The sequence below is a fragment of the Schistocerca americana genome, chromosome 1 (genome assembly GCF_021461395.2).
Source record: "Schistocerca americana isolate TAMUIC-IGC-003095 chromosome 1, iqSchAmer2.1, whole genome shotgun sequence".
In the NCBI taxonomy this organism is placed as follows: Eukaryota; Metazoa; Arthropoda; class Insecta; order Orthoptera; family Acrididae; genus Schistocerca; species Schistocerca americana.
In genome coordinates this window covers 1,035,808,082-1,035,834,761 of record NC_060119.1, presented here as the reverse complement: position 1 = coordinate 1,035,834,761, position 26,680 = coordinate 1,035,808,082, and the positions used below count along the sequence as shown (strand labels likewise).

The window sequence follows — 26,680 nt, the reverse complement described above, 5'->3', positions numbered from 1 at the left end:
TTGTTAACAGACTGACCTTGTATTTGGAAGTATGGAGGCCCTAATCCACATCCGGCCATTGCAATTTAGTTCTTTCATGGACTCCATAAATTACTTCAGGTAAATATTGAGCTGACATCTGCAACACCATTGTTAAAGCGGTACAGATGGAAACAACAACAGCTGCTGCTGCTGCCGCCACAACTCCACAGTAGGTGAGACCATAGTAACCATAGTGTAATCGTGAAGTACTGGTGGTGCAGTGATAAAACGCCAGATTAAAAATCCAAAAGTCTGAGAAAATTGTTCAATATGGATTAACCAAATGAGGCAGTGCAATTGTTAAGAGACTGATCTCATATATGGGAGGTGTTTTCTCTATCCAGTCATCCTGATTTATGTTTTCCATCATTTTCCTACACCATTTTAGGCAAATGCTTCATCAAGGTCACATCAAAACCCCTGTATCATCCTCATAAAAGCATGCTTATATACACTGTGTGTGTGTGTGTGTGTGTGTGTGTGTGTGTGTGTGTGTAGAGCTATTTATTTTCATTGTACTAGGATGACAAATCGTATGTCACTAAAACGATCCCTGCGTAAATACATCAATCAATCAAGAATCAATCAACACTCAGTCCTAGCAATTCTTTCCATCATTTAACATTCCTTTTGCTTCCATAAATGTTTGTTCATGTGAAAAATGCCAAGTTGCAACATGGCTCAGAACACATGTCAAACTGTAGGCTCCCCTTTAACACACTGGGCAAGTCAATTCAGTTTAAAAGGTGGAAGTAGCCAACTTCACACCTCCACCAATAGGACAAAGCCTAATAAAGCACTGTGGTGTTCAAATCAACTTTCAGGCTGATTACTGTTTTACCTTTAGTGGTTACAATCAGGCAGTTATCACTGCTTTTAGTAAAGGCTGGACAAGTACCAAGATCCAGTTTGTCAACAGAAAGTGAACCACAATACACCAAAAGTTTCTGTCGATACAGACACAAGACAGGAAACAGAATTAGTTAACACTGACAGACTGATGGCGTCACTGGTATGGCAGTGGTAGGAGCCTTGCTGAAAACACTCAACACAAAGCAGTATTAACATAGGCTCCAACAAACTAATGGGACCTCCACAGTAATACGGGTTTTTGGGCTAGGCAAGTTCTTGTTGTAAATGCCTTTAAAAAATTGAAAATAATAACTAAATGCTTGGGGAAACAGGAGTTCTCATTAGGGATGTAAATTTAACTACAATGCGCAATGTATGTAAAAGATTGTCCAGACTCATTTGCTGGTCTTATGAACGCGCAATCAATCTGTCACCTTCCAACCTAATCTAGGCCTCTGTCTACAAAACACGTCTCTCACCACAAACTGCGTTTAGCAAAAAATAGCTTTATCTTGCGACAATATGCAATGGCTTCATCATCCCACAACCAAACTGACACCTTCGTACCTAACCTAGGCTACCGGCTATGCTACAGTTCAGTCTATCACTGTGACATGACGATTAGGTTTAGTGAATTTTTTCCATAATGGACACAGTTGAACTAAGTGGCTGTTTCTTTATAGATTGGGTGGTTGTTTCGGGGAAGGAGACCAGACAGCGAGGTCATCGGTCTCATCGGATTAGGGAAGGACGGGGAAGGAAGTCGGCCGTGCCTTTTGAAAGGAACCATCCCGGCATTTGCCTGGGGCGATTTAGGGAAATCACGGAAAACCTAAATCAGGATGGCCGGACGCGGGATTGAACCGTCGTCCTCCCGAATGCGAGTCCAGTGTCTAACCACTGCGCCACCTCGCTCGGTGTTTCTTTATAGAGTTCAGAATAATAACCACTACCACTCACAATAGAAGGTAATTTTATCTAATTCACAACCAGTTTCGGGCTTGTGCCCATCTTCGTGTGGATTTACATTAAATGCATCTGAAGATAAACACAAGCCTGAAACTGGTCATGCATTAAATGAGATCATCTTCTATGATGACTGGCTGCTGTTATTGTTCTAAATCTTATACTCCGGCTCTTGATCCAGATGTGAGGAAATAAAGTATCTCTCAAACTCGCTCCACAAAAAACTAACAAATACATGACAAATCTGCACTTACATTTTCTTGGTCAGCACAAACTGTTATACTTAGAGAATGCCAGATATTAATATCACATCCTCTACACTGAACCCAATATTACCTTACATTTCAATTTGAAGTTATATTCTAAAAACAAAGATTCTGTAACTTCCCAAACGAAAGGGTTGGTACGTTGATAGAGACAATAACAAACACACACACAATTTTCAAGCTTTCGCAACCCACGGTTGCTTCATCAGGAACGAGGGAAAGACGAAAAGATGTGGGTTTTAAGGGAGAGGGTAAGGAGTCATTCCAATCCCAGGAGCGGGGGGAAAAAAGGGACAGGTATACACTCGCGTGCGCACACACGCACACACATGTAAAGGCAAAGAGTTTGGGCAGAGATGTCCGCCTCGACTGACATCTCTGCCCAAACTCTTTGCCTTTACATATGTCTGCTTGTGTCTGTATATGTGCGGATGGATATGAAAGATATTGTGTGTGTGTGGGGAGGGGGGGGGGGCTGGTTTATACCTGTTTATAAGTTTGTTTACATTAGTGTTTTAGTTATGTATTAGTATGGGTTATGAAACTATTGTGTTGTTGAAGTTATTTTCTGCTTTTGTGTTACGTCTTACTATCAAACCATGTGTGACAAGTGTGGTGGTTGCTGTAGAAATTTGAAAGAGGGGGTGTTCTGTATAGACTGTAGGTTGTGGTTTCATTGGGGCGAGTGCAGCGGAGAGGAAACAAGGGTAGATAATTAGGCTCTTCCATAGCAGTGTAGGTTATGTAGAAAGGACAGAAAAATTGCGGATCAGGAGGCAAAGATTTGTGCCCTTAAGGCTGAATTAGAAATTGCGAATTTGGAATTATGTAAGTTAAGGGAGTAAAAGGACTCTGGGTGCTGGGAAAAGGTAGCAAGCAAAGGGCGAAAAGGGAAACAATTGATAAAACTTCTGAAATTCAGTTAGCACATCAGTTTGGCTCGCTATCTGAAGGAGTACAGGAAGGGCCTCGTCCAGATGTAGTTGAATGTCGGTTGAAGCAGAATACTAGCTTAAAGAAAAAAAGACAGGTTGGGATCAAATGAGAATAGGAAAAAAAATTCTGTTTATAGGTAGTAGTCATGGGAGGGGTTTGGGCCAACAGCTTCAGGAGAAATTAGGGACAGAGTACCAGGTCACAAGTTCTGTGAAACCAAGTGCTAGCCTTAGCCAGGTTACAGAAAACTTAGGTCAGCTATGCAAGGACTCTGAGAAGGAAGATCAGGTAATTATAGTTGGGGGAGCAGGAAACAGCCTGGCTAGGAATCCAAGACATAGTATTAGGAGTGACCTGTATAAAATAGGAGCAGAAACTGGGCACACAAATGTGGGGTTTGTGGAGGTCTTTCAGCGCCATGATCAGCCCTGGGTAAACACTGCTGTAAGGTGTGTTAACACTGACCTGAACGGGATGCACCAGACACCGGCAAAGTCTCACATGAGTGTTGGAGTGTTGTTCCAGTTGCTATTGGCAGGTGGGGTTACACTACACATGGCCTGCACCTTAATAGGAAGGGAAAGAAAAGTTAGCTTCTCTAGTAGCAGATACTGTAAAGGGGGGGGGGGGGGGGCATAGTCACACAAGGGGTGATCCCTTTGGCTATAGGGACCAGGCAGACAGGCTTTTTAGGTTAAAGCCAAATTCCAGACAGACAACAACCAAGGAAAATAGAAGAAAAGAAACTTCATGCACAACAAGTAGGGATAACGCTAAGGGTGGTATCAACTTATTTCACCAGAATTCAGGGGAATAAAAAAAAAAAAAAAAAAAGGAGGGGTTGATAATGTGTTTAGATGATCTCAAAAATAAGAATGAGATCGATATACTTTGTCTGTGTGAGCACCATGTAACTGTGGGGATGGAAAATGTCAGTATAAATGGGTATAATTTAGCATCTTACACTTTTAGATCTAGTATGGATAAAGGATGAGTTGCCATTTTCATAAAACAAGGGTATAAATACAGAACTGTTGAAGTAAGCAAATTTTGTGTTGATCAGCACTTTGAGGTTTGTGCATGTGAACTTCAGCTAGATAATGTTGTGTTGATATTAGCAACAGTGTACAGGTCTCCACTAGGAGATTGGAAGCTATTCATAAAAAAAGTTTGACTCCCTATTATGCTGTCTGTCAGACAAAAAGAGGAAGTGGTGATTTCAATGTTAACTTCCTAAGCAATTCTGATAGGAAAAGTGAACTAGAAGTGTTGTTAACAACATATAACTTAGAATCAGTTTTCAATTTCCCTACACGTATAGCTCAGGACTGTAGTACTCTAATAGATAATGCAATTGTACAGCAAGAGGATGCAGAACAAACACATGTTTTCCCTGTGGTAAATGGATTATCTGACCATGATGCACAACTGATTAACCTAGCAGGGTATACACTTCAGAAACCATTAAGTAAAAGTGTGAGGGTGCTCAACGCGGTATCTACAGATTACTTCAGAGAAAATTTAGGAAATGTAAACTGGGAAGATGTATATAATGAGCCAAATGTTAATGATAAGTGAAGCATATTTCTTGATAAATTTATATCCCTTTTTTAACATTGTTTCCAAAGAAACTTACTAAATGTAACACCAAAAACTTTCCACAGAAACCTTGGATTACTACAGGTATTAAAGTGTCTTCAGAAAGAAAAATAAAACTGTATGAGACAGCAAGAACTAGTAAAGATCTAGAAGTAGTTTTACACTATAAAAATTATTGTAACATACTGAGAAAAGTTGTAAGGAAATCAAGAAATATGTATGTTAGAAAAGAAATTAACAACTCCAGCAGTAAAATCAAATCAATGTGGAATGTTGTTAGAAGGGACACAGGAAAAGTAACCACTGGGGTAGTTAGTATTACTGTTAAAGAGAATGAGACCACCTTAACCAACAGTACACAGGTAGCCTATATATATAACAATCACTTCATAAGTGCTGGAGAAAAAATTGATGAGAATAGTTCAAAAGAAAAAGCCAGACAGTGCATGGAAGAGGCAGTTTTGAAAAATTTTAGATTAAGTTTCATCCAACAACCTCTTGTGAAATAAGGCAAATTATTAAATCTTTGAAAAATAAATGTTCTGTTGGAGTAGATGACATCTCAAACAAGTTATTAAAACGATGTGGAGCAATTACAGCTGATGTTTTAAGTCACATATGTAATGCATCACTGACTCAGGGTATTTTTCTGGACAGGTTAAAATATGCCATTGTCAGGCCTCTCTACAAAAAAGGGGGAAACCACAGATATCAATAATTACTGGCCAGTTTCCTTGCATTCTACGGATCGGAGCTTGGAATCTCATATCCCTTAATCGGGCAGGTAGGTTAGAAAATTTAAAAAGGGAAATGGATAGACTGGAGTTAGATATAGTGGGAATTAGTGAAGTTCGGCGGCAGGAGGAACAAGACTTCTGGTCAGGTGAATACAGGGTTATAAATACAAAATCAAATAGGGGTAATGCGGGAGTAGGTTTAATAATGAATAGGAAAATAGGAGTGCGGGTAAGCTACTACAAACAGCATAGTGAACGTATTGTAGTGACCACGATAGACACGAAGCCCATGCCTACTACAGTAGTACAAGTTTATATGCCAATTAACTCTGCAGATGACGAAGAAATTGAAGAAATGTATGATGAGATAAAAGAAATTATTCAGGTAGTGAAGGGAGACGAAAATTTAATAGTCATGGGTGACTGGAATTCGAGAGTAGGAAAAGGGAGAGAAGGAAACATAGTGGGTGAATATGGATTGGGAGAGAGAAATGAAAGAGGAAGCCGTCTGGTAGGATTTTGCACAGAGCATAACTTAATCATAACTAACACTTGGTTCAAGAATCATAAAAGAAGGTTGTATACATGGAAGAATCTTGGAGATACTAAAAGGTATCAGATAGATTATATAATGGTAAGACAGAGATTTAGGAACCAGGTCTTAAATTGTAAGACATTTCCAGGGGCAGATGTGGACTCTGACCACAATCTATTGGTTATGAACTGTAGATTAAAACTGAAGAAATTGCAAAAAGGTGGGAATTTAAGGAGATGGGACCTGGATAAACTGACTAAACCAGAGGTTGTACAGAGTTTCAGGGACAGCATAAGGGAACAATTGACAGGAATGGGGGAAAGAAATACAGTAGAAGACAAATGGGTAGCTCTGAGGGATGAAGTAGTGAAGGCAGCAGAGGATCAAGTAGGTAAAAAGACGAGGGCTAGTAGAAATTCTTGGGTAACAGAAGAAATATTGAATTTAACTGATGAAAGGAGAAAATATAAAAATGCAGTAAATGAAGCAGGCAAAAAGGGATACAAACGTCTCAAAAATGAGATCGACAGGAAGTGCAAAATGGCTAAGCAGGCATGGCTAGAGGACAAATGTCAGGATGTAGAGGCTTATCTCACTAGGGGTACGATAGATACAGCCTACAGGAAAATTAAAGAGACCTTTGGAGAAAAGAGAGCCACTTGTATGAATATCAAGAGCTCAGATGGAAACCCAGTTCTAAGCAAAGAGGGGAAAGCAGAAAGGTGGAAGGAGTATATAGAGGGTCTATACAAGGGCGATGTACTTGAGGACAATATTATGGAAATGGAAGAGAATGTAGATGAAGATGAAATGGGAGATACGATACTGCATGAAGAGTTTGACAGAGCACTGAAAGACCTAAGTCGAAACAAGGCCCCGGGAGTAGACAACATTCCATTGGAACTACTGACAGCCTTGGGAGAGCCAGTCCTGACAAAACTCTACCATCTGGTGAGGAAGATGTATGAGACAGGCGAAATACCCTCAGACTTCAAGAAGAATATAATAATTCCAATACCAAAGAAAGCAGGTGTTGACAGATGTGAAAATTACCGAACTATCAGTTTAATAAGTCACAGCTGCAAAATACTAATGCAAATTCTTTACAGACAAATGGAAAAACTGGTAGAAGCCGACCTCGGCGAAGATCAGTTTGGATTCCGTAGAAATATTGGAACACGTGAGGCAATACTGACCCTACGACTTATCTTAGAAAATAGATTAAGGAAAGGTAAACCTACATTTCTAGCATTTGTGGACTTAGAGAAAGCTTTTGACAATGTTGACTGGAATACTCTCTTTCAAATTCTGAAGTATATATATATATAAAAACAAAGATGAGGTGACTTACCGAACAAAAGCGCTGGCAGGTCGATAGACACACAAACAAACACAAACACACACACAAAATTCAAGCTTTCGCAACAAACTGTTGCCTCATCAGGAAAGAGGGAAGGAGAGGGGAAGACGAAAGGAAGTGGGTTTTAAGGGAGAGGGTAAGGAGTCATTCCAATCCCGGGAGCGGAAAGACTTACCTTAGGGGGAAAAAAGGACAGGTATACACTCGCACACACGCACATATCCATCCACACATACAGACACAAGCAGACATATTTAACCCTCTCCCTTAAAACCCACTTCCTTTCGTCTTCCCCTCTCCTTCCCTCTTTCCTGATGAGGCAACAGTTTGTTGCGAAAGCTTGAATTTTGTGTGTGTGTTTGTGTTTGTTTGTGTGTCTATCGACCTGCCAGCGCTTTTGTTCGGTAAGTCACCTCATCTTTGTTTTTATATATAATTTTTCCCACGTGGAATGTTTCCTTCCATTATATTGAAGTATATATATATATATATATATATATATATATATATATAAAAACAAAGATGATGTGACTTACCAAATGAAAGTGCCGGCAGGTCAACAGACACACAAACAAACACACAAAATTCAAGCTTTCGCAACAAACTGTTGCCTCATCAGGAAAGAAGGAAGGAGAGGGAAAGACGAAAGGATGTGGGTTTTAAGGGAGAGGGTAAGGAGTCATTCCTTAAAACCCACATCCTTTCGTCTTTCCCTCTCCTTCTTTCCTGATGAGGCAACAGTTTGTTGCGAAAGCTTGAATGTTGTGTGTATGTTTGTGTGTCTGTCGACCTGCCAGCACTTTCATTTGGTAAGTCACATTATCTTTGTTTTTAGATTTATTTTTCCTACGTGGAATGTTTCCCTCTATTATAACCATATATATATATATATATATATATATATATATATATATATAAAAAAATTGGTGATCCCTTGATGCCTCAGAACATGTCCTACCAACCGATCCCTTCTTCTGGTCAAGTTGTGCCACAAACTTCTCTTCTCCCCAATCCTATTCAATACTTCCTCATTAGTTATGTGATCTACCCATCTAATCTTCAGCATTCTTCTGTAACCACATTTCGAAAGCTTCTATTCTGTTCTTGTCCAAACTATTTATCGTCCATGTTTCACTTCCATACATGGCAACACTCCATACAAATACTTTCAGTGTAGCCATGTATGGAAGTGAAACATGGACGATAAATAGTTTAGACAAGAAGAGAATAGAAGCTTTTGAAATGTGGTGCTACAGAAGAATGCTGAAGATTTGATGGGTAGACCACGTAACTAATGAGGAGGTATTGAATAGGATTGGGGAGAAGAGAAGTTTGTGGCACAACTTGACTAGAAGAAGGGATCGGTTGGTAGGACATGTCCTGAGGCATCAAGGGATCACAAATTTAGCATTGGAGGGCAGCGTGGAGGGTAAAAATCGTAGAGGGAGACCAAGAGATGAATACACTAAGCAGATTCAGAAGGATGTAGGTTACAGTAGGTACTGGGAGATGAAGGAGCTTGCACAGGATAGATTACCATGGAGAGCTGCATCAAACCAGTCTCAGGACTGAAGACAACAACAACAACAACAACAACCTTGCTTACAGCATTTTCAAAAATCTTTGAGAAAGTAATGTACTCAAGAGTGGTTAACCATCTCAACAGTAATGGGATACTTAGTAAATCACAGTTCGGATTTCAGAAACGTTGTTCCACTGAGACAGCAATATACAATTTCACTGTCCACATAATAAGAGTCTTTAAATGGTAAAATGTCACCAGTAGGAATATTCTGTGACTTATCCAAAGCATTTGATTGTGTGAACCACGACATTATGTTAGAGAAATTACAATTCTCGGGTATAAATGGAACAGCTTATGAGTGGTTTACGTTATATCTACAGAACAGGAAGCAAAAAGTCTCTCTATATGCTTCAAGTGATTCAAAGGAGTTTGCCACCTCATCTAACTGGAGTGAAATTACATTAGGTGTTCCACAAGGTTCGATCATGGGTCCCCTCCAGTTCTTGATATATGTGAATAACCTCCCTTCTTATGTGAAACAAGATGCTGAACTGACACTGTTTGCTGATGATACAAGCATAATTATTAATCCAGTAAAAGAAAGTCCGATAGAAAATGATACAAATAAGGTCTTTGGAAAAGTTATTAATTGGTTTTCTGCAAATGGGCTTGCTCTGAACTTTGAAAAAACACAGTACATCCAATTTTCTGCTGCAAAAAGTATAATTCCTTCAACAAACATAACACATCAAAAGAAGTCAGTAGCTAGGGTAGAGCATATTAAGTTTTTGGGTGAACATATAAACGAGAATCTTAATTGGAAAATTCATATTTTGGATCTCCTATAGCAACTACGTTCATCAACTTTTGCAATCAGAATAATTGCCAATTTTGAGGATGTAGAAATTAGTAAGCTAAAATACTTTGCATCCTTCCACTCTCTGATGTCATACAGAATAATATTCTGGGGCAACTCAACACTTAGGCAAAAGGTATTCACTGCTCAAAAGAAGGTAGGTAGAATAATTTGTGGGGTTCATAGTCGCACATCTTGTAGGAATCTGTTTAAAAGGTTAGGAATTCTTACAACTGCATCACAGTACATTTACTCAGTAATGAAATTTTTTCTCAACAACATGGACCAGTTTAAAATCAACAGCGACAGTCATGATTACAATACCAGAAAAAAGAAAGAACTACACTATCCTTTACTTAACCTATCTTTGGCACAGAAAGGAGCAAAATATGCTGCTATAAAACTTTTTGATAAATTATCAGATGAAATAAAATGTCTGACAGACAGCAGTAGAAGTTTCAATAGATGAATTCTTGAATATGAGTAAATAAATCTGGAGATATAATATATGCATTTTGTGCCATTTAAGGGAATGGGATAGATAATAGAAATATTTAAGTATAACACTATAAATAAAAAAATAAATGAATAAAATTAAAAAAAACTTGTTTCCTGTGCACATTTCTTGTGCATTTGACACGTTCCACATCATAACGGTTTTTCCGTGCTACTGATCAATCGAACACGTAACTAACTAACTAGGGCCTAACTAACTAACTTTGTTTAGAAAAAAGTAGTCCCATGACAGATATAGATGGCACAATAAGTGTCAAAGGTGTAACTATCAAGTGGCTGTGATGATGACCATAATTATTAGAAAACCACCATGACCTGGGTTCACATTATATGTTTACCATCATTGTTCCTTAATTTTTCATAAATTTTTGAAATTTGAAAAATCTTTATTTTTTTGTAAAGCTCGGAGCTAGTTGTCTCTGGTGAGACTGAATATGAAAATTTGATTTTTGCACATTTTGTACATGTATATGATAGCAAATTACTGTAAAAATTCCAATGTTGATATTTGTCTGTGAAGATAGATATGAATTTTTCAAAATGAGAAAATAATTCACATTACACTACAACTGATCTTGTAACTGATCTTGTAACTGTTGCCTAATTCATGTGTGATTATTGGTTAGACGTGATCAATTATTACTGAAGTTAAGATACTGAATTATATGCAGAGACTTGAAAAATTACTCGACTAAACATTTATATTATTTTAACAAATTTAAAATAAATATTTTCTACTACTTCTTAGTGACACACAATAAGACCTCCCAGTTGCTGTTGTAAGTTCAAGCACTGAAAGCTTCCTTAATACATTTTTCATTGATATTTAGATTGTGTCACTAGTAGATTTCTTGAATGATGTTCTTTGACCAGCAGAGTGGGAAATATGCACAAAAACATCATTGTTTCCAAACTTATTCTTTCAACCTGTGCTAGCCAACATTGTCCATCATACACACACACACACACACACACACACACACACACACACACACACACACACACACACCACTATATCAATTATCAGTGTTACACAGAGAGGTAATTTTACAGACACAATGATCCTCATAAATTTTGGTTTCTGATGTTACACAGCATCGCACTAAGTTTCCTGCAATGTCAAGGAACTGGTAAAATTGCTTTGTTCCTTTCACTGCTGTATAGTTTTCAAATCTAGTTTGAAGGGTTATTTTGATATGAAGAACTACCTCTTCTTTCTTGACAAAAAAAAATAGGTGATGCCTGTAACATCATCCTTGCAAAAGACATACAACTCCTCTATTGTAAGAATTTGGTCTGTGGTCTTTCTTTGTAGGCTCGCTCTACTCACTTCACATTAGTTGTATTTCCTATTCCACCACATGCACTTTTACCGGTAAAGAGGCAAAAATAGAGCCATTCAGCCTACAACCTGAAACCTACTTTATGTTACAAAGATTTGAAAAATTGTATCTGTTCAGTGTGGTCCTAACTGCCGTCTGCTTCACGTCTGCTGTGCAGCGAGCTACCTTAATTTAAATATTAACTGCATTTTTCTTACTTGTCACTTCTTCTTCCGTGTGTTTTTGCTTTTAGGGAGCTTTAATTGTCGAGTGCTGGTAATAGTGTTCCATAGATTTTGTGTTTGTTTTGAATACAGTCAGAGAGCGTCCCTTTAGTCAACCATAGTGTAGTAGTGCTAGTGTTAAATCAATACAGTCCAGATACAGGTAGTGCTATTTTCATTGTTTTCTGCAAGAAGTGGCTAGCAATCACAGTTTAGTCAACAATCAGCCGCCTTTAGTGAATTAGCAGTCCAGTTAAAAGTTGATTAACTCTCCACAGTAAATTGATTTCTTAGGATGGATAGGACGTGTGACTCCTGTGTACGGACACAGGAGGAGCTGGCCACTGTTCGCGAACAGCTGAGCTGTGTTGATGGCCATGGTCAGCCTTCTTCAAGCTGCTGCCTCGGAGTGTAGCAGCAGTGGGGAGTCTGATGCGTCGCATGGTACACCCCAGGTGTTACATGCTTCACCCACTGTCCCTGCTGTCGAGACATCTTCGCGGGTATGGGGCGCGGTTGGGCCAAACTCTCCCCAAGGGGAGTGGCGGGTTCATCTACATCTACATCTACATTTATACTCCGCAAGCCACCCAACGGTGTGTGGCGGAGGGCACTTTACGTGCCACTGTCATTACCTCCCTTTTCTGTTCCAGTCGCGTATGGTTCGCAGGAAGAACGACTGTTTGAAAGCCTCCGTGCGCGCTCTAATCTCTCTAATTTTACATTCGTGATCTCCTCGGGAGGTATAAGTAGGGGGAAGCAATATATTCTATACCTCATCCAGAAACGCACACTCTCGAAACGTGGCGAGCAAACTACACCGCGATGCAGAGCGCCTCTCTTGCAGAGTCTGCCACTTGAGTTTGTTAAACATCTCCGTAACGCTATCACGGTTACCAAATAACCCTGTGACGAAACACACCGCTTTTCTTTGGATCTTCTCTATCTCCTGTGTCAACCCGATCTGGTACGGATCCCACACTGATGAGCAATACTCAAGTATAGGTCGAACGAGTGTTTTGTAAGCCACCTCCTTTGTTGATGGACTACATTTTCTAAGGACTCGCCCAATGAATCTCAACTTGGTACCCGCCTTACCAACAATTAATTTTATATGATGATTCCACTTCAAATCGTTCCGCACGCATACTCCCAGATATTTTACAGAAGTAACTGCTACCAGTGTTTGTTCCGCTATCATATAATCATACAATAAAGGATCCCTCTTCCTATGTATTCGCAATACGTTACATTTGTCAATGTTAAGTGTCAGTTGCCACTCCCTGCACCGAGTGCCTATCCGCTGCAGATCTTCCTGCATTTCATTGCTATTTTCTAATGCTGCAACTTCTCTGTGTACTACAGCATCATCTGCGAAAAGCCACATGGAACTTCCGACACTATCTACTAGGTCATTTATATATATTGTGAAAAGCAATGGTCCCCTAACACTCCCCTGTGGCACGCCAGAGGTTACTTTAATGTCTGTAGACGTCTCTCCATTGATAACAACATGCTGTGTTCTGTTTGCTAAAAACTCTTCAATGCAGCCACACAGCTGGTCTGATATTCCGTAGGCTCTTACTTTGTAAATCAGGCGACAGTGCGGAACTGTATCGAACGCCTTCCGGAAGTCAAGAAAAATAGCATCTACCTGGGAGCCTGTATCTAATATTTTCTGGGTCTCATGAACAAATAAAGCGAGTTGGGTCTCACACGATCGCTGTTTCCGGAATCCATGTTGATTCCTACATAGTAGATTCTGGGTTTCCAAAAACGACATGATACTGGAGCAAAAAACATGTTCTAAAATTCTACAACAGATCGGCGTCAGAGATATAGGTCTATAGTTTTGCGCATCTGCTCGACGACCCTCCTTGAAGACTGCGACTACCTGTGCTCTTTTCCAATCATTTGGAACCTTCCGTTCCTCTAGAGACTTGCGGTACACGGCTGTTAGAAGGGGGGCAAGTTCTTTCGCGTACTCTGTGTAGAATCGAATTGGTATCCCGTCAGCTCCAGTGGACTTTCCTCTGTTGAGTGATTCCAGTTGCTTTTCAGCGGCGTTCGTGGCGCACGAGGCGGAGGGTAAATGTGGAGGCTGGCCGTGTGGCATCGCCCGTTCTGCCTGTGAGTGGACATGTGGCTGCTTCTTCAGCAAGGTCCAAGCAGGCACATGGGGGGAGGGGTTTATTAGTTATTGGGAGCTCCAACGTTAGGCGGGTGATGGAGCCCCTTAGGAAAATAGCGGAAAGGTCGGGGAAGAAGGCCAGTGTTCACTCTGTCTGCTTGACAGGGGGTCTCATCCGAGATGTGGAGGAGGCCCTGCCGGCGGCGACAGAGAGCACTGGGTGCACCCGACTGCAAATTGTTGCCCATGTCAGCACCAATGACTCCTGCTGGCTGGGTTCAGAGGTAATCCTCAGTTCGTACAGGCGGTTGGCGGAAAGCCTTGCTTGCGGGGTGGAATCAGAGCTAACTATTTGTAGTATCGTTCCCAGAACCGATCACGGTCCCTTGGTTTGGAGCCAAGTGGAAGGCTTAAACCAGAGGCTCAGACGATTCTGCGGAGATCTGGGGTGCAAATTTCTCGACCTCCGCTATCGGGTGGAGAAATGTAGGGTCTACAAGGGTATCGGAGTACGTGTGGAGTGCACATGGGGGTTTTTTAGGTTAGAGAATTCCCTCCCTAGGCCCGACAAGACGTCTCCTGAGACGCGGCAAGGAAGGAGTAGGCAAAATGCAACAGGGAATAACAATATTAATGTGCTAATAGTAAACTGCAAGAGCGTCTATAGAAAGGTACCAGAACTGGTCGCATTAATAAACGGTCAAAACGCCCATATAGTACTAGGGACAGAAAGTTGGCTGAAATCAGACGTAAACAGTGATGAAATCCTAAACTCAGATTGGAATTTATACCGCAGAGACAGGCTGGACAGTGAAGGGGGAGGTGTGTTTATAGCGATAAGAAGTGCAATAGTATCGAAGGAAAGTGACGGAGATCTGAAATTTGAAATAATTTGGGTGAAGGTCACGGTTAAAGCAGGCTCAGACATGGCAATTGGATGTCTCTATAGGCCCCCTGGCTCAGCAGATGTTGTGGCTGAGCATCTGAAGGAAAATTTAGAAAATATTTCGAGTAGATTTCCCCACCATGTTATAGTTCTGGGTGGAGGTTTTAATCTGCCAGATATAGACTGGGAGACTCAAACATTCATAACGGGTGGCAGGGACAAAGAATCCAGTGAAATTTTTTTGGGTGCTTTATCTGAAAACTACCTTGAGCAGTTAAACAGAGAACCGACTTGTGGCGATAACATATTAGACCTTCTGGTGACAAACAGACCCAAACTATTTGAAACAGTTAACGTAGAACAGGGAATCAGCGATCATAAAGCGGTTACGGCATCGATGATTTCAGCTGTAAATAGAAATATTAAAAAAGATAGAAAGATTTTTCTGTTTAGCAAAAGTGACAAAAAACAGATTACAGAGTACCTGACGGCTCAACACAAAAGTTTTGTTTCAAGTACAGATAGTGTTGAGGATCAGTGGACAAAGTTCAAAACCATCGTACAATATGCGTTAGATGAGTATGTGCCAAGCAAGACCATAAGGGATGGAAAAGAGCCACCGTAGTACAACAACCGAGTTAGAAAACTGCTGCAGAAGGAAAGGGAACTTCACAGCAAACATAAACATAGCTAAAGCCTTGCAGACAAACAAAAACTACGCGAAGCGAAATGTAGTGTGAGGAGGGCTATGCGAGAGGTGTTCAATGAATTCGAAAGTACAGTTCTATGTACTGACTTGGCAGAAAATCCTAAGAAATTTTGGTCTTATGTCAACGCGGTAGGTGGAACAAAACAAAATGTCCAGACACTCTGTGACCAAAATGGTACTGAAAAAGAGGATGACAGACTAAAGGCCAAAATACTAAATGTCTTTTTCCAAAGCTGTTTCACAGAGGAAGACTGCACTGTACTTCCTTCTCTAGATTGTCGTACAGATGACAAAATGGTAGATATCGAAATAGATGACAGAGGGATAGAGATACAATTAAAATCGCTCAAAAGAGGAAAGGCCGCTGGACCTGATGGGATACCAGGTCGATTTTACACAGAGTACGCAAAGGAACTTGCCCCCCCCCTTCTTGCAGCGGTGCACCGTAGGTCTCTAGAAGAGCGTAGCGTTCCGAAGGATTGGAAAAGGGCACAGGTCATCCCCGTTTTCAAGAAGGGACGTCGAACAGATGTGCAGAACTATAGACCTATATCTCTAACGTCAATCAGTTGTAGAACTTTGGAACATGTGTTATGTTCGAATATAATGACTTTTCTGGAGGCTAGAAATCTACCCTGTAGGAATCAGCATGGGTTTCGAAAAAGACGGTCGTGTGAAACCCAGCTCGCGCTATTCGTCCACGAGACTCAGAGGGCCATAGACACGGGTTCGCAGGTAGATGCCGTGTTTCTTGACTTCCGCAAGGCGTTCGATACAGTTCCCCACAGTCGTTTAATGAACAAAGTAAGAGCATATGGACAATCAGACCAATTGTGTGATTGGATTGAAGAGTTCCTAGATAACAGAACGCAGCATGTCATTCTCAATGGAGAGAAGTCTTCCGAAGTAAGAGTGATTTCAGGTGTGCCGCAGGGGAGTGTCATAGGACCGTTGCTATTCACAATGCACATAAATGACCTTGTGGATGACATCAGAAGTTCACTGAGGCTTTTGCAGATGATGCTGTGGTGTATCAAGAGGTTGTAACAATGGAAAATTGTACTGAAATGCAGGAGGATATGCAGCGAATTGATGCATGGTGCAGGGATTGGCAATTCAATCTCAATGTAGACAAGTGTAATGTGCTGTGAATACGTAGAAAGATAGATCACTTATCATTTAGCTACAAAATAGCAGGTCTGCAACTGGAAGCAGTTAATTCCGTAAATTATCTGGGATTACACATTAGGAGTGATTTAAAATGGAATGATCATATCAAGTTGATCGTCGGTAAAGCAGATGCCAGACTAAGATTCATTGGAAGAATCCTAAGGAAATGCAATCCGAAAACAAAGGAAGTAGGTTACAGTATGCTTGTTCACCCACTGCTTGAATACTGCTCAGCAGTGTGGGATCCGTACCAGATAGGGTTGATAGAAGAGATAGAGAAGATCCAACGGAGAGCAGCGTGCTTCATTACAGGATCATTTAGTAATCGCGAAAGCGTTATGGAGATGATAAATAAACTCCAGTGGAAGACTCTGCAGGAGAGACGCTCAGTAGCTCGGCACGGGGTTTTGTTAAAGTTTCGAGAACATACCTTCACCAAAGAGTCAAGCAGTATATTGCTCCCTCCTACGTATATTTCGCGAAGAGACCATGAGGATAAAATCAGAGAGATTAGAGGCCACAGAGAAGCATACCGACAATCCTTATTGCCACGAACAATACGAGACTGGAATAGAAGGGAGAACCGATAGAGATACTCGGGGTACCCTCCGCCACACACCGTCAGGTGGCTTGCGGAGTGTGGATGTGGATGTAAATGTAGATTGACAACCAGTTCCATGTGAAAAGTATATGAGCTTCTCAACCTTGGGCAACTTTTCTTTTATGTAATTTGTTACATACTTTTGAAACACATGGACAACCGAAGTGCTGCGCTCCAAGTGGTCACTTAGAATGCAAGTTGAAGAACTGCAAACTTCATCTTTCTCATTTTTTAATTACAGAACAAATGGATGCACTGCTGCCTGGTCAAAGATCCAGTGGTACCCTCGTATTTCAGCCTTTAAGTTTTCTGAAAAATTTGTTAGGGCTATGCATTCACTTTCATAAAGTTGTGCCTTTTTGTCCTCCAAAAACGTATTTGGATGTTAGAAACATAGTAGTGATTTTGAAATTTTCAAAGATTCGAAATACTCTTCCTGACATTTAACCATTGATACCATTTCAGCCCCGTACATTGTGACCCACTGTTTGAAGGTAACACTGTCGGGCATTTCCTCCTCAGATTTGTTAAACCATTCAAGAGCAGTTTCTTTAGCATGACATTTATCATCACACTCATTGTGCAGTCATAATTGTTAGTGCAACAGACCATTAAATCTAGTAACTCTTTGTAGTTCACATCATCAAGTTTTGCACCTCCTGTCAACAGTCTTACATTTGGATATAAACAAAGACGATATAAACAAACACACATAGAGTGTGGGCTCCTGAGGAACCAGCCAAAACCACCACTTAGGAAGAAGGTCACAAAATTTGAGCCTTCCAATTTTGCATTCAGGATGAGCATTTTGAAAGCTACCTAAAATTCATTTAAATTTTTCAGCACTAGTAGTTTCTGCTTTGTTACTTTTACTCCATCTATAACAACTCTTTTGCTATCTTTGCACAGTCTACTGCTTTCATTGTCATGAAAAAACTGCTGGATCTTTTTAATTGTTTCTCCCCTTACATCTATTCCTTTCTGCTTTCTTAAAACTGGTAGACTGCCTTGCTCTTTCACTAACTATTGATTTAGCTAACCAAACAATCAGAAATTATGAACTTTTGAACTGTTTTTTTAACTTTTTCCTCAAATTGTTCAAATGGCTCTGAGCACTAAGGGACTTAAAATCTGAGGTCATCAGTCCCCTAGAACTTAGAACTACTTAAACCTAGTTAACCTAAGGACATCACACACATCCATGCCCGAGGCAGGATTCGAACCTGCGACCGTAGCGGTCGCACGGTTCCCGGCTGAAGCGTATAGAACCGCTCAGCCACACTTTTTCCTCTTTAGGTGTCACTGAACACTTATCACTGAACACTTACTTGAAGTACAATTGGTATCTGTGTTATTAAAGCGCGATTCTAAGCCTCTTCTAATTTTGTCTGAAATTCGATAACTACATTTCTTTTTCCGCTACTTATTTCCTATTTTTGAAGCAGAAGACACCTCTAAATTAGAACCAGCAAAATCCAATTTACTTATAGCTTCCTCATGACAAATCTACATGGCATTAACAAGGTTACATTAACATGGTTACATGATTCTGGTCCTGAATTCAAGACAAATATTTTTGAGTAACGATTTGGGCACAGGAAATTTCCAGGAATCAAATTAAGCTTTACTTGTTACTAGCAAGTACAAATGTTCAAGTTTTATTTCCCTCAAACTTTTAATAACTGGCTTTTTATGAACTTTGAGTGTATCCGAGAATTTTTTTCCAAAAATCTGATTGTACTTCAGAGTATATTTTTCTCATCCTACTCAAACTGATGAAACAGACGACACTGCTTGTAATTTTAACAAAGTTTGCCTATCTTCATCAAAGTCATTAACATTTTTTTTAACTGAACCATACACTGATTTGTGACACACTACAATTACCATATGTCCAATAGAGCACTTTTCATCCATTTTATCACATTCCAGTTAGTCTTTCAAATTTATTTATTATTAAATTTTAAAATTATTTTAGTTAATTAAAAATTACACTTACAACAAAAGCAGATAAAATATTCTGCACTGTCAATGGAGTATGTACATCCGCTATAAGAGAGGTTTCTCAACAAACTGCTTACAACAATGCCACACCCAGCCAATGTAGTGGTGCTGCACAATTCATATACAGACTTGTCACTGACTACTGGGCTCCTGTGCAGACTTTAAAATCTGTTAAGTCTGTCCACTGAGCTCCTGTTACTTTTGTCTTGAGGACTAAAGTCATGCACAAAACTGTAGCCTTTTTAACAACAGACCAATTTCACATTTTTATTATTTTACTTGCAACATTTTTGAACCTGTAATAATGTGCTAAACTGAGAATAAACCTAGATTTAAATGGGCAAATTTTTTTAACATAGAAATAAACCAAAAGCTCCTATTGTTTAATATTTTATTATTGAAATAAATAATGCTGACTAAACAAATGATCGTAGTATTAACTAAATGTATGTTACAACTAAATTTTGTTACAATGTTACAATAAACCACATAAATAGGCAACATCCGTAAGATCAATTGTTGCACAATGTGAATTATTTTGTCATTTTCAAAAATTCATGTGTTTGTTCACAGTCAAATATCAATGTTGGAAATTTTTACAGTACTTTGCTATCATATAGGTGCACAAATCAAATTTTTATATTCAGTCCCACTGGAGATAACTAGCTCTGAACATTACAAAAGATCAAGATTTTCAAATTCCAAAAATTTATAAAAAATTAAGGAAACGATTGTCAGCATTGTCACTCTATTTAAGACTAGTAATTTATGACATCTAACTACAGAAAAAGATACACACTGATAAATCACTCCTTGGTTGTTATTTTTGGGTCTAAATAGTGGATTTCATATCAGCGCACACTCCGCTGCAGAGAGAAAATCCCATTCTGGATTTTCTAAGTTTTCAGTGCCAAACTTTGGAGGTCATTTCAAATGTTATTTTTGAATTCATTGTAATAAACAATGTTGTAGAGGAGACTTTTCTAAAATCAATTACGTAAATTGCAATGTTGTAACTTAACCCGGCACAGAGATATTCAAATTAATGATAACATCTCCAAACTGAAAAACCGTCATGCACTTACAAATGACTTCTCAATTATAAGGCAATAACATACAAAAAATCAAAATATTTAAAAATGGTCAAGCAACCCTCATTGGATCACTTCATATGGACTGACTGCAACTGTGACTCATTGATGTTATAGTTGTAGCACACTATTTTTCTGTATTTCATTAAATGAACAATTTTAAATTTCTGAACTTGTAAAGCAAGTTTCCAGTCTTTGTGCCACTTTCTAATTAAGATCTGCTTTTCCAGATAGTACATCAATCATACACAACTGCATTATGTCCAAATTTACTATTAATAGTGGCCACTTGGCCATTAGCATACAACATGAACAGCAAAGGGTGCAAAATACTTCCCTGAGGCACAATTTGACGGCCCTGATCCACGGCTTTCAGTATGTGTTGTGAGAATAATGTGAGTTGGATGTTGAATGACCAACATTCTGCGTTGTTTACAGCCAATTGTTGTTTGTCTATAAACTAATGTTTCATAATTCAAGGCAAGACACTCATTACAATTATGGTGATAATTTAAATACTTCAAATGCACACAAGCCAGAATTGGTCAACAGTAGAAAATAAATAATAATCACAGTCTACGGAAGAAAATGATCAGGTTCAACACATTTTGCGCCACTGTGGTTCAAGCCCAAAGAAAAGCAATCAAGTTTCCTGTTTTTGAAGGTCTGTTGACTAAAGTGCACTTACATTGTCATAATCTCTTACATTGTGTACTGAGTGCTGATCTTGACAAATCATTAATGTTATCATAAATCTTATCACTTATTTCAGCAGAAGATATGATTTGATTAATTTGTTTTTGATACCGATAGTGTCAGGTAACTTTTAGTGATCTGGTTGTTTACTGCCTGTCGTGTTTATTTGATGCCTTTAAAAAATTTGTTGTGCTGATAAGACTGACTAATAGAGAAACCTGGAGTCCAGGTAACATTAGAATGAGAGTGTCTGGATGTGACTTGGTGAAACCAATCAATGAAAACTCCCACAGAACTACCCTCAAAAGAAAAATTCTTCATAATTCATGATGGGCAGGGTATCAAGCAACTAAATGTTGCCTAATACCTACATTTAATGTAGAGCCCAACATCTAAATTACTGTCACATGAGCTAGCAAAGTGTGGGTTCATGCAATTTTATCACACTTCCCATCACTTTCTGGCAGCTGAGTAACCACATTTTGATGGCTCATGAACTGTCAGCAAGTAATGTTTCCATACTGAGTGGCGAGACAATGCCCGTGAGCTACAAGATCATCATCTTAACCCAATTGTCCCAGTTTGGTGTTTCGCATCAACTTTTTTTAATTGACCCCCCTTCCTGAAGATACCGTAAACCATTGAGCTCTCTTACTTTCCTCAGAATATTAACTGAACATCTTAAATATTTCATTCAATGATAACAATCAATCTTTGAAAATATAATATAACTAAATGGATAAAAATATCTACTCATTAAGCGGTGGCAGGAAAAAGCATACATGAAAGGTATTAAAGTATGGCGTCAGTGGAAGTGCCCAATTCCACCTGTCGGGTTTGACCCATGTTGTGGTGTGTTACGTCACTACGGTGCAGTGATTTTGAGTTGGTTGTGTTTGTGGATGTCCGAGTTGTTGTATTTGGTGGTGTCCCCTGGTGGATGTGGACATGTTGAGTTTAACATGTGGTATTGGGTTCATTTGAGTTTTGGTTGCATTGTGCTACATGGTTTTGGGTTTAGATAACAGGTGCAATAACATGGGTTGTGGAAGAGTTTTCGGTGAGTTAATAAGGTTTTTGTTTGTGCATATGTGTGTGTGTGTGTGTGTGTGTGTTGGCCAACCTGGGTGATATCACCAGAGACTTTTTGGTAAATAATTTTTGTTTTTGTTTTATTCTATACTAATAGTGATGTTTTTCCCATTATATATTTATGGTAGGTTGGTTGCGTTTTAGCTGATGTATTTGGGTTTTTGAGTTGTTGGGGTTCTGGTTCCACTTTTTAAAGTTGTAGGTACTGGTTTTTTGGTACTGATAACTGCAGTTGGGCTATACAGGTCAAGGGAAATGTCAGAGTTCACTTTTTGGAGTTGTTGGTGTTGGTTTCTGTCTCAATTTCTGCGGTTGAGCTACATTAGTCAAGGGAAATGTCCGGTTCCCATGGTTTTGTTTTTGCAGCGGAATGTTGTAATTTAATTTTTTGTTACATGATTTGTTTTAGGATGGTGTGGTGTTTTTTTTATTGTCGTATATTTAGCTTGTGCCCACCACAAACCCTCAATTTTCTAACGTTGTCCATTAGTTTCATTTTATTTTTGGAGTGAGACATTATTGTGTCATTTTTTATTTTTATCCACATGTTGGTGTGCATATCTAGTGGCATCACTGTTACAATTTTGTATACGCTGGAAGTAGCCGTTTTTGCCTTACTGGTGACGTCATAGGTCAAAGCAGATGGATGGAATCGGACGCTTCTGTAATGCCAAATTTTTGCAAGCTTTTGGTGCTAGTGGCTCCTTCTCCTAGAAGAAGGGTTTAAGGGGAAGGAAGAGGGGCAACGGAAAAGGACTGGTGAGTTTTTGGAAAAGGGAAAGAATCCATAAGAGTCAACGAGAACCCCAGGTTGGGGAGACTTACGGGACACGATGAGAAGGAAAGACTGCACCAGATGAGATTTGAAAACTGAAAAGCTTGAAAATGGAAGATAGGGCATATGCAAGAAAGAGATTACTGTGACCATTCCTGCTATAAGATTTACCCTATGCACCCTCCTACCACCACCTATACCATTCATGTAACTGGCAACACATATACAATCAAAGGGAGAGCCACCTGTGAAATGACCCGTCATATACCAGCCGTTATACTGTTCGGCCTTTTACATTGGCATGACCACCATAAAGTTGCCAGTTAGGATGAATGGCCATAGGAGAGTATGCTGTATGCATTACCCTGTTGAGCTTGCTCTACAACATGACAGTCAGATCTTGGTGCCTGTGTCACCACACCTGCCATCTGGTTTCTCCCCCCCCCCCCCCCCCTCCCTTCCCTCTCAGACTTCAACTTCTCAGAATTCTGCATGTGGGAATTGGCACTATAACATGTTCTTGGCTCTTAGCAGCCAACTGGCCATAATTTACATTGATTTCTTCAGTCTCAGCATTCCTTCTCGGTAATTACTTCTTTCCTCTTTCCCTGTTAGTTTTCTATATCTTTTTTTTCTGACCTGTCTATTATTTTGCCGTCCCTCCCACCTGTATCACATGCAAAGCACTTAGCTTTTTGCATTTATTAACTTGTGCACAATGTTTTGGGAGAAATTTATTCTTTGCATATTAACCTCTATTCCACCTTTAAGGTGGCCCACAGATTTTCAAATCTCATCTGGCACAGCCCCAACTATCAGTCTTTCCTTCTCACCATATCTAGTAAGTCTCCCGACCTGGGGTTCTGGTTGACTTTTCCAGTTCTTTTCCTTTGCCCTTCTTCGTTCCCTTTTAACCCTTCTGCCAGAAGAAGCCATTAGCTCCAAAAGCTTGCAAATTTTAATATATTTTATGTGTGTGTTTTCCAGCTGCTGCTTGGCAAGTAGATTTTTATCTATCCTGAAATATTTAGTTATCACACTGAATATCATTCTTGTCACTTTTAGTGCCATAATACACAACACAAATATGAGGCATCTGTATGTCTTGGTGCTGAGCAAATGCCCCAGAATCCTTTTGGCAAACAGCCCAAGATGCATTTTCACTTTACTCCCACATCTTAATTATGACTGATAATTGATGACTTTTAAAGGACTATGGTAAAGAAAGTAAGCTTCAACCATGTGTCCAGACTCAATAATACACCTGTTGGCAATCTTGGAACTCTTTCTCATGCTTCCTTACCATCATAGTTCTTGTCCACGTTTAAGATGCATAACGAAGTGACGACTTGCAGTGGGTCCTGGTTAGGCTGTGGAAGGATGTGGGCATCTGAAGGGAGTCATACGTTTAAAGATAATGACTGTGTTTATTGTAAATTTGGATTACAAAGGAATTGTTTGGGGTTAACCTACATTCTGTATGTGTCAGCCTTATCATCAACATAAGTGGGTGGACAAGCACTCCTCTGCGGACAGATGCAGCAAACAGTCACATGGCCCCTCTCCAATGCCTCCTGACTGGACATTAAAAGAATGTGCAGGCTCTAAACTGCCCTTGGACTTCGATCTATTGATTCAGCATGCATGCAGCGGCACATGAAATAGGTTAGAATAACTGGGTACTGAATGTAAAATCTAGCAAAACAAAGGCAATAAAAATTATTAATTTCTTAGGTTCATACAAAAGCTTTGTTGTTTATCTTACAGCACCACACATTCCAGACTGCTCCACTGGCAAAACATACAAAATAACAGGGGGCAACAACAATGACATTCAATAAACTTGAAAGTTTTGTTTATATTATAGCAGCATACCACTCGGCCTGCCAATCTGTTATTCAGTGTGAATGACTGACAAACAAACTACTTCACCAATGCCAATCTCCAGTTTATTTTTTTTCTCCACCTCTCCAGTTAGTTTTCTTTCTAGCATGAGTACTTTCGAATTCTATTCTCTGAAATACTAGCATCATCTGTTTGTAATGGTCTACCTGGTCTTGATTTACTCATTTTTCTGCTCTGCTTCTCCATTCTCTTCCATATTTGTTCACTATTGGAATTTACTTTTAATCCTCAACTCACTTGGTGCGGTCTCTCAGACCATGCAAAAATTTTCAAATTCACTCTCCAAGGTTAGTTCTGGTGAATGCTTTTATATCCTCCTCCAACTGACAACCCTACAATGTTTTGTTACTGGCTGCATTATCCCCTTCTTTGTTTGTTGTTGACACATGTTAATGATGTGTTGGGGTCTCCTAGACTGCACCTCCCTGAACTAAGTGCCTATTTTCTTTGATATAAAGCAAAATATATTCGGAAGACGACGTCAGTGATATAGATCAAGAAATAGATGAATAAGTTGACAATTTTACTATAGCCAGTGATGCTAGCAAACATGACACTCATGCACAGAAAGAGCTTCAGGACAATTGAGATGTGGACCTTTCTGTTTCTATAGGAAAATATTTAAATATTAGTTACAACCAAATGTTAATCCCAGCATCGAATGTCAGTTTTGCACTTTCTTTTTGTACCTATCAAAAGCAATTTTATGTGAAACTTTAAAATTAATTTCAAGTGAAAATTTAGTCACTACAGAGATGATATGATTTTTTTAGAATGTAAAATTCAGTTCTCGAAAAATTAAATTTGTGCGTACAAAAAATGGGGGAGGGGGCACAAGATACTACGTGATTTTGTGTGACACAAAGTGAACTACTGCAGGCTTCATTTAGCGCAATAAAAGCAACAAGGAATATTTAGACAACACTTAACTAACTGTATAAATAAATGTTATACAAATTAAATTAAAAATTTCAAATGACTGCCGCTTTAAATCTAGATTCCAACATAGGGGTCCCAGAGACCACACCTCGCGGTATACGTTACAGAAAAGTTAGCCCCCATTTCTTTATTTCCATTCAATCGAAACAAGCAAAATTTTGCACTAAGCAGAAACTGAGTTAAACACGTAACTGAAATCATTTAAAATGGGGCACTTTTATTTTGGATGTTTGTTTCATAACTATCCACACAGTAACAATTCTCAGTACCTCCTACCTTCCAGTTCTCAACAAATCGGCACACGCAAATAATTTTTTTTTTTTTCAAATAATGGCAGAAATTAATACCCTGACGGACGGATATCACTTGACTTTCACGGGTTAGTAACTGGTTAACAGCATAGCAAACACAATATCAAACAATGCAAGCATTATTGATTGATCAAGCTATTTATTGAACGACACAAAATCCTGAAGTTTAATTTCGTGTTTATATAATACATCGCTTCATTCACGGTCATCGAATAATGTCAGCTCATTACCAATCTATATCAAAAGTTTAGCACCTTATTGTAGAAGTGAGAACAAATACTTACACAAAACGCCGCGTCGTCTTCTTGGACATTGCATTATTCACAGTTTAACAACTGATCGCAACAAGCTTGTTACAGTCTTCATTTCTTCTGAAACGACCAGATATTCACTACACCGACTTAATAACTGTCACTGCTGAAAAAGCTTTTGCATTAGTGTTTACTAACAATCTCTTCCGAACCTGGGCAAGCCGCGATAACACCTTCGCAGGATTTCATCGCAGGTGTTCAACTGGTAATTCATTTGTTCAAGCCGGAAGTACGAGCCAAATATCTGACTGGTTAAAATGTTATATTATACCGTTATCCATTAACAGTCATTCAGTTGAACCTTTTATAATTATCTAATTCTTTTAAAAATAGAACATTTAATA

The 26,680-nt window shown here is 39.3% G+C and overlaps 1 protein-coding gene across 6 annotated transcripts in view; it reads right to left on the bottom strand.

Annotated features, from left to right (window-relative positions):
* Positions 1-26,665, bottom strand: part of LOC124616789 — a 125,772-nt gene extending 99,107 nt beyond the window's left edge. Inside the window, exons 1-2 of one of the 6 annotated variants that reach the window (XM_047145215.1) lie at positions 26,310-26,661; positions 17-118 (exon numbers count right to left, since the gene is read on the bottom strand). In XM_047145215.1, coding sequence (XP_047001171.1) covers positions 17-87 — 71 coding nt within the window. In that variant the 5' untranslated portion in view covers positions 88-118; positions 26,310-26,661. Of the gene's footprint in view, positions 1-16; positions 119-26,309 lie in introns of all 6 variants that reach the window. The other 5 variants (XM_047145213.1, XM_047145208.1, XM_047145212.1 and 2 more) reach the window with 5 other exon arrangements.
* Between the last annotated feature and the right edge of the window lie 15 nt (positions 26,666-26,680).